The 19108-nt window shown below is 61.9% G+C and overlaps 1 protein-coding gene across 3 annotated transcripts in view; it reads left to right on the forward strand.

Moving 5' to 3' along the window:
• BAG5 (BAG cochaperone 5) overlaps positions 1-4362 on the forward strand; it is a 6962-nt gene extending 2600 nt beyond the window's left edge. For all 3 annotated transcript variants that reach the window (XM_082737512.1, XM_082737511.1, XM_082737513.1), the window contains exon 2: positions 144-4362. In XM_082737512.1, coding sequence (XP_082593638.1) covers positions 172-1515 — 1344 coding nt within the window. In that variant the 5' untranslated portion in view covers positions 144-171 and the 3' untranslated portion in view covers positions 1516-4362. The remainder of the gene's footprint in view (positions 1-143) is intronic.
• The last annotated feature ends 14746 nt before the right edge of the window (positions 4363-19108 follow it).

Here is a 19108-nt window from a genome sequence, read left to right on the forward strand (position 1 = left end):
GTATGACTGCTTAGATCACAGTAATGATGGGCCCTTTTTCTTGAATACATCTTTTTAACGAAAATTTCAGAATAAATGAGTATACGGTTACCTTTCTGTAGCAATGTTGTGTAATTTGGCATTCTCGTCAATTTTTTTTATAGTGCTTGTAAAACCGAACACAACAAAAGTATGGATATGGGAAACCAACATCCTGCTATCAGTAGGCTTCAGGAAATCCAAAAGGAAGTAAAAAGCATAGAACAGCAAGTAATTGGCTTCAGTGGTCTGTCAGATGACAAGAATTACAAGAAACTGGAGAGGTTTCTAACGAAACAACTTTTCGAAATCGATTCTGTAGATACTGAAGGAAAAGGAGATATTCAGCAAGCGAGGAAGAGGGCGGCCCAAGAGACAGAGCGTCTTCTCAAGGAGCTGGAGCAGAACGCAAACCACCCCCACCGGATCGAAATAGAGAACATCTTTAAAGAAGCCCAGTCCCTGGTGAAGGAGAAGATTGTGCCCTTTTACAGTGGGGGCAACCGTGTGGCTGACGAATTTGAAGAAGGCATCCAGGATATCATCCTGAGGCTGACACACGTCAAAACCGGAGGGAAGATCTCCTTGCGGAAAGCGAGGTATCACACCTTAACCAAAATCTGCGCGGTGCAGGAGATCATCGAAGACTGCGTGAAGAAGCAGCCTTCTCTGCCGCTCTCCGAGGACGCCCATCCTTCCGTCGCCAGAATCAACTCGGTGATGTGTGAGGTGAACAAGGCCAGGGGCACCCTGATCGCGCTGCTCATGGGCGTGAACAGTACGGAGACCTGCAGGCACCTCTCCTGTGTGCTCTCGGGCCTGATCGCCGACCTGGACGCGCTGGACGTGTGCGGGCGGACGGAGATCAGGAACTACCGGCGCGAGGTGGTGGAAGATATCAACAAATTACTGAAATATTTGGATTTGGAAGAGGAAGCAGATACTACTTACGCGTTCGACCTGGGACAGAATCATTCCATTTTAAAAATAGAAAAGGTCCTCAAGAGAATGAGAGAAATAAAAAATGAACTTCTTCAAGCACAGAATCCTCCTGAGTTGTACCTGAGCTCGAAGATGGAATTGCAGGGTCTGATTGGGCAGTTGGATGAGGTCAGTCTCGAGAAAAATCCTTGCATCCGGGAGGCTCGGAGGAGGGCGGTCATTGAGGTGCAAACCCTGATAACCTACATTGACCTGAAGGAGGCCCTGGAGAAGAGGAAGACACTGGCTTGCGAGGAGCACCCGTCCCATAAAGCGGTCTGGGACATCCTGGGCAACTTGTCCGAGATCCAGGGCGAAGTTCTCTCGTTTGATGGGAACCGAACAGATAAGAACTACATCCGGCTAGAAGAGCTGCTCACGAAGCAGCTGCTGGCCCTGGACGCCGTGGACCCGCAAGGAGAAGAGAAGTGTAAGGCCGCCAGGAAGCAGGCGGTGAAGCTCGCCCAGAACATCCTCAGCTATCTGGACCTGAAGTCCGACGAGTGGGAATACTAGACGCTGCCCGGCTCGCGGGGGTACTTCCTGTTTTGCACTTTATGTATACTTCTGCGTGTTTATGGGGAGCTGTCAGTTCGTGGAGCCTAGATTTGATTTATACATGCAGATTTCAGTCTCCGTTTTTATGATTTAAGCAAATTATATTCAGTATCTGCTGCTTTTGATGTTGCAAAACAAATGTCATTACAGCACATTAACTTTTCCATTTGGATCGTTATCCATATGTTGTGGTGTGGTTTTTGGGGGGTTTTTTAAATCAAAGTGGAATGGGCAGCTTTTGTCATTTTTAAGGGGGCTGTGCAAGCACTGGGGTGCAGATCTTTCAGGATCTAGATACAGACATAGGCTGACAGGACACTGGAACGATGATGAGGCGGGGAGATTTTTGGTTAGAAGTAAGGTCCAAACACAAAGCAGACCATGGTATATGTTCTGTTGCGCTACCTACAGCAGAGGGCTTGGGGGCTTTTTCCTTTGTTTCTGAGGCCTGATTGGTTCAACCCAAGTTAATAGGGTGAGGGGTTTTTTTGTTTGTTTTTGGATTTTCTGGGTTTTTTTTTTTTTTTCATAAGCATTTTTGTTTGGAAAATGGTGTCTGTATTTTCCCCCCATACTCTGCGTTTAGAGGGGAAACTCTTTTATTTCCTGTGCAACATAAGAAAATTATGAAAATTAGTAGCAAAAAAAAAAACCTTTGAGACTGCCCTGAAGAAGGGATAAAACACCACGTTATTACTTCAAGTTTTTGTTGTAAACTCTGAATTCACAGTTTTCAGTGGTCATCAGTAAGGCTGGGAACATTTAAGTGACGCAAGGAGACCTTAAAAAACAAGGAAACCCCCATCCCTGCGGCAAGATCAGGAAAGCTGGAGACGAGTCGCCGCTGTCAGGTCGCGCTAAGCCTCCTGAAGTGCCTGAGTGTGGCGCGTCCCAGGCTGCTGCTGTTGGAGGCTGCATCGCGGACAGACTCCCTGCGCACACCCCGTGCTGTTCCGTAGTGGCAGCGAGTCGCTCTGCGGGACCAGACCTCGCCAGCTTGCCCGAGGAGGGGCGCGGCCCCGGCATCAGAACATCTCCCGCCCGGGCCGAGCAGCGACAGCGGCTCCGCGCACCTGCTGGGCTTCGGAGCTCACGTCAGTGGCACGTGGCGGTGCCTCAAGGGCCAGAAAGAGCCAGTAAGGTCTGTCCGCGCGTGGTGGGTTCCCTTTCGTTAAAGGGCATGCGGGTGTCTGTCCTTGCTTTCTGGGGACCCGGTTCTGTGACTGCCAGTTGATGGGAAGAAGAGAATTTCCCAATGTTCTCAAGTGGCTTGGTAACGTGTCGGTCCCCGCATGGTGGCGAACAGACTTGCTGTTGTCCCCTCTCACCCAGTAACCCTACTAGAGGACGGACGGCTCTTGGACTCGGGCAGCCTGTCATTTTCTTTCAGAGATATGATTCGGTAACCGCAGGCAGCTAGAAGTAAGAGAAGGGAAGGGCCCTGACACCGAAAGGAGGATAAAAATGGGACCCTCGAGCTCGCCGTTTGGTCTCGGCGCTGCCCGAGAGCTAAGCGGCCTCCACGTGTGTCTCCTGCTAGAACTGCGGCAGTGGGACTCAGCGGATCGTGCAGTCCAAGGGCATTTTTGTGTCTTTGGGCTTTGGGCCCTTCCCATGTGCTCATCCCGCCCCTGGCGCCTGCAGGTCCCCATGCAGACCACTGGGAGCTCACCTTGGCCAAAGTCCTTTTTAGGGCAGCCCTTCTGTATCCTCGCTCGCGGGTGGGCTTAAAATTTTAGTTTCTAAACTCAAGTGCCTGAGGCTTGTCCTGCCCCAGGCTTGACTTCATTTTCAAAGTCAGATTTGAAAGTTCAGTGTCGGAGTTTCTTTTTAAAATCTCCATCGTTTCGTTTTAAACAAGGTGATCTCTCGCTTTTCCGGAGCCGCGAGCTCTGAGCGCGCCTGTGAGGGAGGGAAGTCTCGGGAGCGGTGCGCGTGCTCGTGTGGCCCTCGGTCGTGGAGATGATCGCATCATCCTCGCGTGACTTAAGGCATGACGTCCCCTGTCCGACCTGTTCTAGTTCCTTGCACCTGATGACGCTCCCGTCAGGAACGCTGGCGACACGGGACGGAGCTTTCCTTGTCCCCGGCTGGGAGCCGTCCGTGTCCTAGGGGGCTGCCGCGTGTAACTTGAATCGGGCTCGGAACACTATTGTATTCTTACGGTCTTACATGAGGAGAACCTGTAATGTTAGTAAAACCTACCCCCAAAAACTGTTCGGCCTTGGGTCTGCATTAAACAGTACAATCCATGTTCACGCAAAAACTGGCTGGGAATGTTTGCTTTCTTTACCTCACGTGAGACAGCTTTGCTCTCGGGTCAGTCCTGACCCACATTAGACTAAAGTCGGTCTACCTGTAACGAAGTCGTGATGAAGACAGACGGAACGAACTATCTCCTGCGGGCGGTGGATGCTTTATTTCGGTACAATGCCTCGGTACGGTACCTGCTGCCGGTCAGGACGCGTGTTAACCCGTGTTCCTCATGGGTTTTACTTTGCCAGTTTTTACCTGGTTTTTGAAGGTCTAAGCTTATCCTGTATATACAGGTTGTTATTAAGCAAAGCTTTTCAGCTTCTAATCTGTCTAGTATTTTTCTAAGAATAATTGGAGAAATATTTGCCATTGATTTTGATGTACAATCCGGATGTGCCCCCCAGCGCGCTGGTTCCTGTCCCCACTCCGTCCGTTGTATGACTATTGTAATCGTATGTCTGAAATAATTCAGTATTTTGAGATATTAGTATACCCATAATTATTAATGCAATAAAAATCTCTTAGCTTATCTTTGCAGTGGAGAAAGGATGTGAGTCTGAGGTGTGAGTTCTGTTCTGATTCACCTTCATTTGCTGTCCGGCCTGGGTGAGGAACGATGTCTTGGCAGAATGGGCCAGACATGGGGAGGGGTTCGCAGGTCCCGTCGGTGGCAGTGGCCTAAGGAGGTGACAGCATGGAGCACGGATCAGAGTCCTGTGGCAGAGGAAGGGGTGGCCGTTGACGTAAGCAGTCCCGGAGTGTGGGGACCAGAGAACAGCCCAGGGGAGATGTCTCCCGTTCCGCCCCCGAGCCCGTGCAGGCAGGAGGTGGCCTCACCTGTAGCAAAGCGGGGAAACGGGGAAGCTCCTCTCCGCGGAGAAAAGGCAGGAGTTAAGGTGTGCTGTTGAAGCTCATCTTCTCGGTAGAGAGTTGGTATTTCTGACCGGGTAGTTCTAGAGCTCCCGAGCCCTCGGCGCCTCCCTGCTCCGCCTCCAGCAAGGACGAGTCCCACTCACTGGGGACCGTTTCCCTGCCCGTTTCCGCCTGTTACGTGAAAGCAGGACCTTGTTCTGCTTCTCGCCTCCTGCGGGCACGTTTCTGCTGCCGCCTCTCCTGCGAAGGTCTCCAGGTGACCCACATAGAGACGGGGCAGCCTACCCAGCCATGCAAATGAGCCCGAGGCCCAGAAGTGACAAGAAACAAACTACAGGTTAAAAAAGGATACTTTGGGGGAAACTGGAAATTTTTAAATGCTCTGCCACACAGAGGCACCGTAGCACACTAGGCTTCCACTGCTCGCAGACACCGGAACCCGTGCGTCCAGCTCTGCTGCATGCTTCGTGCTGTGCTGCCGGTCGGAGCGGGTCCGTCACTGTGTGGCCCCGAAGAAACCGCAGTCCGGCCAGGGTGGCAGAGGGCGTGCCGTGCTGGGCGCGCTCCGATCGGACACCGGCGGCGCGAGCTGGGAGTGTGCTCTGGTGAGGCCGGGGAAGTGGGGGCGCGTCCTGGGCCAGGGAGGCTGAGGGAGGGGGCTGGGGCAGGGCCCAGATTGGGCCCCTGGGTGCGAGTTTGAGGGTACCCAGGTGGTCAGGACGTGTGTGATGGTGGCTTTTACTGGGACTGATCTGAGAGCAAGCGAGGGGGGGGGCAGAGGGCGAATGACCCCGGCATACTGTCCGCCGAGCTCAGTCAAGACCCGAGCTGAGACCAGTCGGACGCTTCGCGGACTGAGCCACCCAGGCGCCCCCGCTTCTGCCGTAAATGCTTCATTCTCCAAACCGTCCTGGACCGAGCCCCCGCGCCAGGCCCTGTGTGAGGCGCGTTTCGCACACGCTTCATTCTCAGGAGCGCCCCAAGGCAGCTTCAGCGTTGTCCTTGGGATGAATCAGACCCTCAGGAGATTACCTGTCCGGGGGAACTACCCTGGCTCCAGGGCACCTAGGAAAGGCACACGCGTCTGGGACGGCTCCCGCTCAGCAGAACTCCTGCTCCAGTTCACCTGGAGGGCAGGTCCTACCCGCAGGTGCCCGGCAGGTGCTCCCGGGCGCGGTGCACAGCCCGGGAACTCGGCGGCCCGCCTGGGGCATCGGCCCAGAGCTCAGCCTGGGGCCGGATCTCAGCTCTCCGGGGCTTAAGTGGGCCCTTAGCGCTGAAGGCTGAGGAGGCCTCTGGCTCACGAGCACCACATTAGGCTCCAAACATCAATAAACCCTGTGGCCTTTTTTTTTTTAAGGGGCGCCTGGGTGGCTCAGTCATTAAGCCTCTGCCTTCAACGCTGCCAGGGTCCTGGGATCGAGCCCCGCATCGGGCTCCCTGCTCAGCGGGAGTCTGCTTCTCCGGCTCCTGCTCCCTCTGCTCCTGCTCCCTCTCTCTTTCAAAAAAATACAATCTTTAAATATATATATATATATTTTTTTTTTTCAAGTAATCTCTATACCCAGCATGGAGCTCAAACAGCAGCTTGGAGATCAAGAGTGGCGGGCTCTACCAACCGCCAGCCAGGCTCCCTGCGCCCGCCCTGCATCCCTTTTAATGGGAAAACTTCACAAGAAATACTGTCTTGAACCAGTGTCTTATTCTGTCCTCATGGCTCTTCATTGTGAATTATAACCGGAAAAATACCTCCTTCCTACTCCTCTTCAGATCCGAGCACGTTCCTGAGCGGCCGGGAGGCCGTGGCGCCCGTTCGAGCAGCACCGCCTGCCCCCACATCTCGCCTTCACCGCACGGTCACGACACAGGCCATTGGATTTACACAATAATCCTTTAAACTTGAGACATTGCGGGGCGCTTGGGTGGCCCCGTCCGTTGAGCGTCTCACTCTTGGTTTCGGCTCAGGTCACGATCTCAGAGTCGTGGGATCGAGCCCCGGGTCTGGTTCCGCGCTCCGCCGCGGAGTCTGCTTGAGACTCTGTCTCTCTCCGCTGCCCCTCCCCGTGCTCACGTGCTCTCTCAGAATAAAATCTAAACTCTTGGGCCTTTCCCCTGCAGCCTGTTTCCCAAGCGACCGTGGCCAGTCCTCACGCTGACATGAGTGTCCCGGGCCCCGTCCTCCAGGGGCCTGGGACACAGAGCTGGATGGTCCGGTCGCCTCCCTACCTGGCCAGGCTGCGGGCGTGACTTCCGCGCCGGCCTCTGGCTCCCGCGTCACCCTCGCCAGGCCACCCCACGCTGCCTCCCAGACTCCCCATGTCCTTTCAGGGAACTCTTCTTGGGAAGTAGTGTTCTCTGCACAATACCTGTTCAAGAACTTGCTGAATAGCTCCACGGGCTGTTCACCATCCGCTGCCTCGGCGCTCAGCCAGGAGTGAGCACCACTTGCCAAAAGAAAAAAAAAATTTAAAGGATTTTTACTTATTTGACAGACAGAGATCACAAGTAGGCAGGGAGACAGGCAGAGAGAGGAGGAAGCAGGCTCTCTGCTCAGCAGGGAGCCTAACTCGGGGCTCGATCCAGGGACCCTGGGATCATGACATTAGCCGAAGGCAGAGGCTTTAACCCACTGAGCCACCCGGGTGCCCCTTAGAAAATGAAATCTCAAATAAAATCACCTGCTTTTCTGCTCATCAGGATTCAAAGAACCTTGGTCTACTGCACCCGTAGCTGGGGGCCTGGTGTCGCGGTCAGGAACTTGCCCTATAGCCACCACCTCATCCCCCTGCCCAGGGGCCCCCAGACCGGGGCCTGTGTGGTGAGAGGACTGGCCAGGCTGCTGTGTTGCCACCCTCGCCACTGACCAACCGCCCTTGGCTGAGCACCGAGCCGGGCGAGGAGCTGAAGGGACACAGGCAGCCCTCACGGAAGCGAGCCCCTCCCCCAGGAGAGCACGCTGTGGCCTCCTTGGTCTGACATCATCTTCCTGGCCAGTCCGGGGCCAGACAGCAAGGTGCCCAAGGTCCAGGGTGTCAGGCAGAGGCAGGAACCCTCTGCCAAGAGGGCCACTGCACCAGAGCTCACGTGGTGGGAATGGGCTTGGAAGGTCCCCCCAGGACCCCTGAGGTCTGGGTCCGGGCCACCCTTCTCTCTCACTGTCTGGGTTGCTCTGTTTCCCTGGGGAGGGCAGAGAATGGAACCGTTTCCATCTTGTGCCTGGTTACAGGCAGCCCTGTGACCTCCTGGTGGCCGGCCCTGCAGAAAGGATCGGCTCCTTGGCTCCGGTCCCTGGTCCTCGGCACGTCCAGTCTGACTGCTGAGCGGCCAGTAGTGAACCCCCAGGGCAGCGGGGGACCGACAGCACACACCACCTGCTGAGACTAGTGGCGATCCGGCCCACTGGGCTTGGCGGGGAGTCCCGCGGCCCAAAGCCACAGCACATGTCCAGTCACGCTTGTCTCCATATGGACTCTAAGGTCACAAAACTGGTTTCTTCCTGGCAGGATAGTCAGTCCCTAGAACGGCACCTGACCAACCCATGACTATTTCTCGGAGTGAATGACGGCAAACGACCCCCACCGAGCAGGCAAGAGGACAGCAGAGAGGGGTGGGGTGACCTCCTGAGTCCAGGAGGGCCGCCTGTGTTCCCGCAGCACACTTCCATGGGGCCCTGTCCTGGGGTACCGGGAGGTCGGCAGCACCAGCCCCAGGAGTGTCCCCGTGTCCATGGGGAAGGCAGACGAGGGTCACGGGGCACACAGCTCAGGGTGGGTGCATACACCGCACGTGTGCCCCCGCTGGGGGCGTCGGAGGACGGTCCTTGAGGGGCACACCTTTTACACCGAGCCCCCAGAGGTGAGGGAGTAGCAGGGGCGGAGCGCAGAGCCCGGTGCCAGGCATACCCGAGGGCCCGGCAGAGCTCAGCAGGGAGTCAGGGGCAGAGCACGGAGCAGTTGGATGGCCGCCCCCCAGGAGCCGCGGGAGCCTCCAAGGCTTTCAGGACTGGCTGCCCGGTTGGGTACTCACCTGGTGGCAGGGGTGGGCGCTGAACTGGGAGCCTTGGGGCGAGGGTGGGGGCCTGCGGGGGTGCGGTAAGAGCAGCAGGCAGAGTGAGGGACCCAGGGCGAGGATCTGGGGTGGCGCAGTGAGGGCGGCCCCAGAGGTGGGGACTCCCAGGGGTCTGACCTGCCTGACCAGAGAGAATACGTGTGGGGGACAGTCACAGAAGCAGGTGAGTGGGAGAATTCCCCAGGTCTGGCTCACTAACGACAGGAGCTGGTTATTAAAAGCACAAAGAGGGACGCCTGGGTGGCTCAGTTGGTGAAGCAGCTGCCTTCGGCTCAGGTCATGATCCCAGCGTCCTGGGATCGAGTCCCGCATCGGGCTCCTTGCTCAGTGGGGAGCCTGCTTCTCCCTCTGCCTCTGCCTGCCTCTCTGTCTGCCTGTGCTCGCTCTCCCCCCCCCCTCTCTGATAAATAAATAAAATCTTTAAAAAAAAAAAAATAGGGGAGCCTGGGTGGCTCAGTGGTTTGGGCTGCTGCCTTCAGCTCGGGTCATGATCTCAGGGTCCTGGGATCGAGCCCCGCATCGGGCTCCCTGCTCCGCAGGAAGCCTGCTTCCCTCTCTCTCTGCCTGCCTCTCTGCCTACTTGTGATCTCTGTCTGTCAAATAAATAAATAAAATCTTTAAAAAAAATAAATTAAAAAATAAAAATAACAATAAAGGCACAAAAATGCAATGGGCACAGGGCACTTGTCCCTTGCCTATTGCCACCCTGGGGCCTGGGGCAGTGAGTCACCGGCCGCAGCCCTCACCCTGCGGTCTCGCGTGGGCACCCCCCACAGCCTCCTCATGCTTCCCTCCAGGTAGGCCAGCTTAGGCAGGCCCAGGGCCCTCCCGGCAGCCCTCGCCTCCCAGCTCCAGATGCCTCACTTGCCCTGGGACACCCAGCTTTCCGCTCTCCCTGCCCACCCGGACACTCAGAAGAAAGGAAGTTGTCCCTGAACCAGCATGGCTAGTGGGGCGGGCCTGAGAGCCGGGCTGTACGGGATCCGGGAGCGCCTGCGGGCAGACCACAGCCCAGGCAAAGGCCTTGAGAGTCCGCGTTGCTGGCTGTTGGGCGAGCTGCGGGCGCCTTGAGGGGCAGGACTGCATCCGGAATCAGAAAGTCCCCAAGAACAGAGAGCCAGGTGTGATACAGCAATTCAGGTGGCCCGCTGGGACCCGGCGCTCTCCCCGAGGCCCGACCGCCACAGCTCCACCGAGCCTAGCAGAGACTTGTCCCGTGGGTGTCCCTCCCTCGCTAAGCCTGGGCGACGGCCGGCTTGGGAGGGCGCCTCAGGGGACCCCTCCCGGTGAGAGCTCCAGGGGACAAGGAGGACCCGACCAAACCCTCCGCCACCCCCACCCCCTCCACGCCCCTGGCCCTCCCCACAGCCAGCCCGCGCTGTCCCCGCGCCTGCTTGGCACGCGGCCCCCTGGACCTTGCCGGGCCGGCGCTGGTCGTGCGCTGCGGGGAAGAGCGGCCGCCAGGCGGCGCCCGCGACCCGGCGTCCGGGACCGGGGTCCTGGCCGGGTGGAGGGAACCGCGGAGAGCGAGCCGCGGGCCGGCCGCGCAGCTGTCGCTCCTGGGTCCCCGCTGAGCGCACCTGCCCTCGCGCTGGCGGACAGGTGGCCGCGGCTCCGGGCGCGAGCTGGTTGCCCGTGGGGGCTCCGCGACCCGTCAACGCCACAACCACGCGCCACGGCGGAAGGTCGGGCGCAGCCCCGTGGTTCTCGCAGCTTCCGCCGCCCCTCGGAGCTGGGTCTGGCGGACCCGCCTCGGGCCCCACGGGGTGCAGCGCCGTCAGGGTGGGCCCCCGCCTGGCCGACAAGGAGCCCACGCTGCCTGCGCCCTTCTCCCCGCAGGCGGGTCCCCCCTCCCGGGTAACCCCAGCTCCCCCTTCCTGCCCGCAGCCCCCTGCGCTGGCCCCTTGGGGCTCTGCTCTGGCCTTGGAGAGACACCCCCTCCTCTGGGTAATCTCCACCCCCTCCTCTGTCCTCAGGCCCCACTACAGCTCCTGTGTTTCGGGCTCTAGGGGAACAGGGTGGAGAAAGTCAAGAAAGAAGTTGAAAAGAGGGAAGGAGCCCACAGGTGTACCTGGGCTGGGGTCTGGACCCTCAGGTCAGGAAGGGCTGCTGTGAGAAGGGAAGGTGCTCCTCCCCCTTCCTGGGCCTCCCTCTGGTTGCTCTGGAGGCTTATGGAGCCCTGCCATCCTGCTCTTCTCCAGCCTCAGTTTCCCCCCAGCAGGCCTCCCAGGGCTGTCCCCAGGCTGACAGGGCCCCCACATGGCACTGTGGGGTCAGCAGCAAGCAGGACAGCACAGGTGGTGGTGAACCAGGCAAACAGCACCTGTCACCAAGCACGGCAGGCCGGGGCCAGGGAGGAGCAGGGCACAGGGGCTGATGGCACCAGCCCTAGCATGACCTCCTGGTGACCCAGGGTACAGCTGGCAGGTGGAGGACCTTAACTCCTGGCCTCCGGTGTGGCCTCACCATGGCCCTGACTCCTGCCCTGCCCCAGCACCCTGGTTCCAGCCCCTGCCTCTGCCCAAGGAAGCCTTCTGGAGCCTCCCAGCAGCCACTGCCTCTGTCCCTGCCCACCCTCCTGCAGAAGCTCACAGAACCTGGGTCCCTTCCCTGATGTCCAGACCCCACCCTTTGACATCAGGTGACAAAGGGAGTCAGGGCCAGCTGCCCAGGGCCCCAGGGCCTCTCTGTGGTCCACTGGCCCCGGTGACAGCCCGAAGCCTTGGCCAAGGCAGCTACCCACCCGTGTGTCTCTGGGCCACTGTCTGTGAAGGGGGCCCACGTGGAGCCCTGGGGGTGGCCGCAGCCATCACGTGGCAAGGAGCCCAGTAGGTCCCAAAGCTTCCTGGAGGCAGATCTCATCTGAACTCAGAGCCATTCATGTCCTCCTTTTAGACAGGGTGTCCCCTACGTCCTAGTCCAGCAGAGCCGCCTCTCCTCCGCAGCACTTGGCAAGCAGAGGAGGCCAAGACCCCCGAAGCCGCGCTCCAGGAGCCCGGGCAGGTCTGGGATCTGAAGCTCCGCGCGGACATCTTGCCTCCCGTTACGCCTGGGGGTGGACGTGAAGCTCCTGGGGACTCCAGGGCAGTGGCTCCCGCCGCTCCGCGGAGCGCCTCGTGCGGTTGCGCACGTGTGTGCACGTGTGTGCTCTGCGCGTGCACGGGTACGCGGCGCGGTGTGTGCGTGCGCGCGCGCTGGCGTGACGGGGTGGGACAGACGCGGTCCGCCCTGGGACACCCCTCCCCCCCGCCCGGGCAGACGCAGGTGGGCCGGGGCCTGGGGCTGGAGCGGGGCTGGGCGACTGGGGGCAGCCCCTGACCCGGCCCGAGCCCGAGTCCCGGCAGCGGCAGTCCCGGGAGGTGCGCTGGGAACGTGCACGGGGCGGCCCGCGGCGGCGCCATGGCCACGCGGCCCAGAGCGCTCCCCCTCCCCGCTCCCGTCCCGAGTGCGCGGGCTCCCGCTCCCGCTCCCAGCTTCGGAAGGGCGCAGGGCTTCCCGGCCTGGGGCGGGGGAGCGGGGCTGCGCGCCCCGGCGTCTGCGGGCCCCCTCCTGGCCGGCGGCCGCCCCTGGATGCTGGGCGCAGCCCGTGGGTGGTCAGCGCCCCGTTCCATAGAAGGGAGGGGGTGCGGAAATGCCCAGCACCCAGCAGGTGCCCAGCCACCCCAGGGTCCTTCCCGCTTCCGGGTGGGCTGTGGTCTCAGGGGTTGCAAAAGAGCTTTGAAGCCGCCCAGAAATCTCAGGGCTCTCTGTGCTGCTGCGGTGACAGCAAGCTTCAAAGTTCTCTGGACCCCGACCCTAGGCCTCAGGTCAAGGCTTCCCAGTGTGGGAGGGGCAGCCAGGAGCACTGTGGAGAGCGCCCTGAGCTGCACATACGTCCCCTCAAGGGATGGGACCCATGGGGGGGGCAGTGCCCTTCACTGGGTCAGATGCCTTCTCAGCGTCGGTCATCAGCAGGGCCAGGACACCAGGGCCAGACTGCACTCACGGCAGGCAGGGCCGCCATTCTTTGAGGGAGAGCCCCTGGGCCTGACAGTAGCCGTGCCTGCCTCTGGGACCAAGCCCACTGCCTCCGCCGGCGGGAAGCTTGCCTGGCCTGAAGCTGTCGGGATGGGGCCAAGTGTTTCCAGTGCGCAGGGAGGCTAAGCAAGTTGCCGGAGGAGACCTGGTGCATTCGTGAGGTGGCCTGAGGGACAGTGTGGTGACCCATGCTGGCTGACCCTCCTGACGTCCACATGGGCCTGCTGCCGTTGGCCACCCTGGACCCCTTCCCCCCTCATCCCAAGGGTCTCACACAGTCATCCCTGGGGCAGGGGCAGTGCCCTGGGCAGGGAGGGCTGAGGGTCAATACGGCTGTGCTGTGAGGATACTTTGTGGAGCAGGAGGGACCCTGGAGACAGGAAGCCCTTGGGCCCCCAGGGGGTGGGTGTCACAAGACCACTCATCTGAAACCAGTTGTTTTCCTGACCTCACCTGGTGAGCGGGAAGGCCGAGACACCTGCCATGGGATCTCAGGCCGGGGCACCCGCTGGACCTCAGGCACCTGCAGACAGGGAGCTCGGGGGTCCACCTGCAGACTCAGTCCCAGCTCCCGCTGGGGACCAGAGTCCCTGCGCCCAGGGAAGCCCGGCGCCCAGCAGACGTCCTCACTGCTTCACCAGCAGATGCTGTGTCCCCAGGCCAGCGTGCCCCACGCGGGAGGAATGAATGAATGAGGCTTGCACGGGGGACAGCCCCATGCACCAGTTTGTGAGTAGGGGGGTGGGGCTGTCCGTCTGTAGGTTTGCACACGCGCATGGGTGTGCTCTGCCTCAGGCGCCAGCTGCAGCTGCCCTCCCCTCCTCCACCTCAGGCCCCCTAATTTATGCCATGAGGGGGGCCGTCCACTCACTTGTTCCCCGCCTGGCAGCGGCTTTGTCCCCAGGCGGATTCCCAACGGCCGCCTTTGGGAAGAAAGGGCCCTTCACTGGCCGGCAGTGAGGTCACCAAGAGGGGCCGGACGCACACAAAGGCCGCCGTGCCCCCCCCACCCCGCTGGCAGCTGCCTCTTTGTCCCCAGCTCTCAGCCTAAAAGAGACCCCAAGGGGCCCCAACTCAGCCTAGGCCAGGCCCAGCCTTCCTCCTGGGAAAATGAATGGCATGGGGGAGGGGCGGAAGCCGCCCGTCCCTGGGCTTGGCTCCGGAGGAGTGACAGCACCGGCTGGGGTGCAGACCCCACCCCAAACGCTATGCTGGGCCTGGGGCAGCTGTGGGGGCCTCAGCTCTGTTGGGGCGTGTCTGTATCTGGGTGTTCCCCGGATAGGCAGGCCACCAGGCTTCAGGGGTGGGGGCCGCAGGAAGGGGAGAGAGCGGGGTGTTAGGAGGCTGTCCTGAGGCAGGCGTAGCCGCTGTGCCGCTGGCCTGGGGCGGGGCTTGCTCGTGGGGGGAGGCTCGAGGCAGAGCGCCTCGCACTCTGCCACCCAAACTGGCTCCTCCCGGGATCCCGTGATGCCTGGCCTGTGCGTGTGTTTGCTGTGTGTGTGTGCGCGCGCGCTCGCGTGTGCACATGCTTGCACGTGCGCGGGAGCGTAGTGGGGTGAGAGGGGCTGGCGGCCTCCATTGGTCTCTCCAGGCTGTGAGAGGAGCCGGGGGGGAGCCCTGGTGCAGGGGACGCAGGTGGGGAGAAGGCGCTGGATGGGGGAGATGCGTGGGCAAAGGTCTGGTGGCCTGGCCTAGGAGTTCAGCAGGGCTGTGGGGTGGGAAGCCGGCCGCGGCCGCGTGGACACGTGGACCTCCCTCCCTAGCCTGCTGAGCCGCCCCCCTCCCCCGCCAGCTGGTGGCACTTGGGCCCAGAGCTCCTTAGCAGTCTCTCCGCGGAGGGAGGAAGTGGAGCCTGAAGTGAGCAAAACAAAAGCTTTGGCTTGTCCCAGACAAACAGAGGCCAGGCTGGACACCAGGGACAGCCGCTGGGGGCCCACGGCCCTACCAAGACGTGGTTGAAAGCAGAGCCTGCCCTGGCCAGACTCGAGGTGTGGGTGCCAACCGCAAGGGCCAGGGACAAACAGCAGATGGCAGAGGACTGGGGTCCCACCAAAACCTCTAAGATCTGCCCAGGGCCCCCTGAAGTCCCTGCATCTGGACTCCGGGCTGGGGGCACCAGCCAGGAAGCATGAGCAGAGGAGGCAGAGGCTGGGGGCAGGCAGGGAGGGCGGGGTCACCCCGTGTTGCAGGAGCCCAGCTCCGGGCCTGGGTCACGGAGGAGGCCGCAGGGGATCAGGCACTGGGAAGAGGCTGCACTCTCCCCCGAGGGGCCAGGCACCCTGTGCACCTTCAGGTTGGGGGGCAGCAGAGCTGGGGGATAGGAGAAGCCGGGGCCTCTGGTTCCTACCCCTCCCCGGGAAACAGCTCCTACCCGGTTGCCTAGTGCCCGGAATGTCCATTGTGCGGGTAGCTTAGCAACACGCCTCGGTCACCCCTGCCGTCCCCGCCCCACAGCCCGCATTCCTGGGCCCAGAGTCTCCACAGGCCTCCCGCGTATCCAGCAGCCCCGAGCCCTCCCCGCCTCTGCGCCCAGCACCTGGGAGCCGCGGCCACTGGCACAGGCGGGTGGGGGGAGGGGCGCCTGCCACGTGCTTCCTCCCGGCTGCGCCTGTGCCGCTGAGGCCACAGCCCCGGGTTCCCCCGCGCTTCCTTCCCGCTTCAGCCCCGCTTAGGTCCACCTTCTCGCAAATGTGGTGACTGTAGGGAGAGCCACAAGCGGCTGTGGGGAAGGCAGGGGTGAAGGGGCAGGGACGGGAAAGGGGCATGGGTTCCAGGGGATGCCTGAGTCAGGAGAATGGCCTGGGTGCCCCCCACTGCATGCCCATTACACTGTGATGAAAGGGATTTCTGAGCCATTTTCTGGGGGACAGTTCAGACCCGTTGGCAGCAGTGGAGCAGGGGTCCAGGGCTGAGGGGAGGGTCTTAAAGGAGGAGACAGGGTGGTCACCCGGAGCTGAGAAGCCAGGGCAGGCGCTACCTCCGGGGTGTGGGACGGAGCCTTCTCGGGGGTGGGAAGCAAGGGACCCTGCTGCCCCCATCTTCCCTTCTCCCACGCTCCGCGCTGGGGCCCCTCTGCCAGCCCCAAACCCACGTCTGGGTCTGCGGCCGCTGGATCCGAGCCGCCGCGGGGAGCAGAGAATGGACGGCTCCGTGTCGCCCTGCCAAGGACCAGCTCACTGCCTCCTGCCCGCCCTACGGCGCGTGACCCCGCTGCCCCCCCCAACCCTTCCCCAGGCTGGAAAACCCTAGAAAAGCACCAGGGCCCTGACCCCAGGAGGGGAGGCTGTGAGCGGGAGTCTGAGCCCCCACAGGGGCAGGGCTGCTGCCCCAGAACCCAGAGCGACCAATTGGTTGGAGCAGCCCTGGGCATTTTCCCCTTTAAAAGAAGGCGTCACGGGAAATGTCAGGAAAATACAAATGCGAGAAAATGCACAGCTTCCAGGTCCAAGGAGGGCCAGGGCTTGCGCTCTGCCCGCTGCCTTGACTCCCCTCACCCGGTGTCCAGCCACTTTCCCCGTTCAGGGGCTCATGATCGTTCCTTCAACCCACGGAATAGCCACTCAGGCTTCCCATTGCCCAAATGTCTCATTTTGTGAAATGAGCTGGAGACAGTCGTCTCAGGGGAAGGGTTTGGGGACTTGACACAAACATTCCAGCCAGGCTGAGGCAAAGCGAAGCCCTAATTGACAACAGCCTGGCCTTGGAGAGGGAGGTCGATGGTCTGGAAGCTTCCCTGGGGCTGGCTGGGCTGCTTACGCTCAGGATGTGTTGGGTTTGCTTAAGAAACAGGAGGAGGACGGTTGGGGAGACGCCAGGTCCCCTGGCAGGGATCCCCGCGCCCCCCCACCCCGGGTTCCACATTCTGTAGGTCCGGGGTGGTGTGCTGGTCCCTGGCGGCCGCGGGAGGGTCGCAGCCCCAGGGAGGGTTCCTGGACCCGCGTGCGGCCAGGGTCGGGACGGGTCGTGCCGCGGGGAACAGGAGAACCGCCGAGTGGGTTTGCGAGGAGGGCCCGGCCGGCACAGAGCACGGGAATCCGCCTGGCGGAGGACACGACCTTCCTCCACCAGGGAAGGAAGGGGGGCCCTGGAGGGGGTCACAGGGGGTCTCCGGAGGCAAAGGGCAAGGTGGGCCAGCGAGCAGGGGTGCGGCGGAGCTCCCGGATCCGCCCGCGGGCCGGCGCGGTGGCGGGGCTGCCGCGGGTGGGGGCAGCAGCAGGTGGCCGGCGGGGGGCGATGGGGTGGCCCGCCTGGCGGGGCGACCCTCCTCCCCGCCCCGGCCCCTCTGCTCCTTCTAAAAATGGGCGTGCGCCCAGCCCGTCCCCCTCGGAAGGGACAGATGTCAGGGAGAAAGCTGATTACTGTCGGAGGCTGGAGGCTGTGACCGGAGCTCCGGGTGAGGGTGACCCAATTCCGAGCTATTCTCGGCCTGGTGGGAGCCGAGCTATTCCCTCCCGCCGACGCCGCGGCTCCGGGGGCGGCCTGACTTTGAAACGCCCTCCTCGCTCGGCGGGGCCCGGGGCCCTCGGCCCGCCCCGCCGCACCCCGCCCGCGGGGTCTCCCTCCCCACCGCGCCGGCGGGCGGGCCGCGTGACCGGGGCCGCGGCTCGGAAGGGGCCCGCCCGCCCCTCCTGCGCGCGAGGCCGCGGCCGCCGCCGAGCAGGGCGCGCCCGAGCAGGGAGGAGCGCGCGGCCGCGGCGGGCGGGGGCGGGGGCGCAGCGCCGAGGTCCCCGCGGACCCGGGAGGCCGGGAGAGGCGCGGAGCCCGCGAGGCGCGTTGGGTGGGGGCAGGCGTCCGGGGCCGCCGGGGCGGGCGGGTCCCCGCGGCGCTCGCGGCGCCTCACGTCGCGCTGCCCTCGGAGCGCGGGGGGCACGAGGGCGGGGAAGTCTCTCTCGTCGTCCTCAAGCGCCCCTGGGGCCAACCGCCCTTCAAGGCTTGCCCCAGGTCGCGAAGGACACGCTCAGATGGACCCAGCAGCCGCGGCCGAATTCTGGCCGCCTGCGAATCTGCCGCAGGGCCCGGGGGCTTCCTGGAGGCGGCAGTGAGAACAATCAGACGTTCCAGGACACCGGGCTGGCTCCGGCGGACGAGTGCGCCATCGCGCCACTCCTGATCTCGGGGCCATGCGTCAGAGCCCCACAATGGGTGCAGACATTATTTTTTAAAAAATAAATTTTAACTTAAAAGAAAGAGACCAGAAATGTTCCCTGAGGACTGCGGAGCAAATGCTGACTTGATCCTTCATCTCACGGCAGCTCCTCCCCACCCCCAGCCCAAGGCAGGCACTGTGTTCGTCGTCCTCTGCCAGGAGGAGGGAGGTGACTTGTCGCCATGGCGCCAGAGGACGGGAAGCGGGCAGGCTCAGAGCCTGCGCCCATCAGGGCTCGCCTCCCCCCGCAGAGGAGGGCAGAGCGAAGTCTGGCCATCCTGGCTCCAGTTCAAGTCCAGATTCCTGGTCCCTCTGGGGCTGCAGGGGCCACCTGCTGGCAAAGCCCTCCTGACAGTCCCAACCCCCAACCACACCCACACCCACCCTGCCCCCCAGAGTTTAACCCCTTCCCCTGCTTTGTTAGCTCCCACCGCGCACTTCTCACCTGCACAGTCTGTGCCTGGTTCCCAGCCCCAAGGACAGGCCGGGCTGCCCCAAATGTCTGGGTCCTCAGCACCAGGAGGGGCATGGTTTGCACTTGCTGGGTGGGAGCACCCCGTGAGAGGCTGGCAAGGAGGGCAAGGTTCTGAGAATCGGGCACAATCAGCCCCCACCTGCACACTCCCTCCTGGCGGTCATCAAGAGCTAAGACCTCCGGCAAGGCTGACCCGTGAGCCCAGAAGCCTTTTGGCAGAGTGGGGCACTGGGTCTGGGCGGTTGGCCTGTGCTTGGAGCAGCCTTGCAAACAGGGCAGGCAGCTCCCAGCCTGGAGAAGGTGTCCTAGACACCTAGTGAAGCTTCCCACCAGCACTTCCCATCTTACTCTTCCCGGCCTGCAAGCTGGTCTCCTGCCCCAGGCCTACCCACTCCCACCTGGCAAGGCTTCCTGCTCTGCCTCCTCCAATTCCCACCCACCCTTCCAGCCCCTGTATGACTGTCACCTCTTCTGAGGAGTCTTCCAGGATTACAGCAGAGATTTCTCTCCCCTTTGGCCTCTGGGGTCACAACCTAGGGGACCACACAGGGTGGGAGAAGGTCCCTGGTGGGCAGGCAGAAGCTAGAGGTCTGTATCCCGAGTCTCATTTCCTCTGGGCCTCAGTTTCTCCACACGTGCAGTGAGCTAGGGTGGGTCAGGAACAGGATCATCTCCTGGGCCTGGGGTCCCACAGAGCCTGCCTGCCCTCGCTTCCA

The sequence above is a fragment of the Mustela nivalis genome, assembly GCF_964662115.1.
Source record: "Mustela nivalis genome assembly, chromosome: 6".
Taxonomy (NCBI): domain Eukaryota; kingdom Metazoa; phylum Chordata; class Mammalia; order Carnivora; family Mustelidae; genus Mustela; species Mustela nivalis.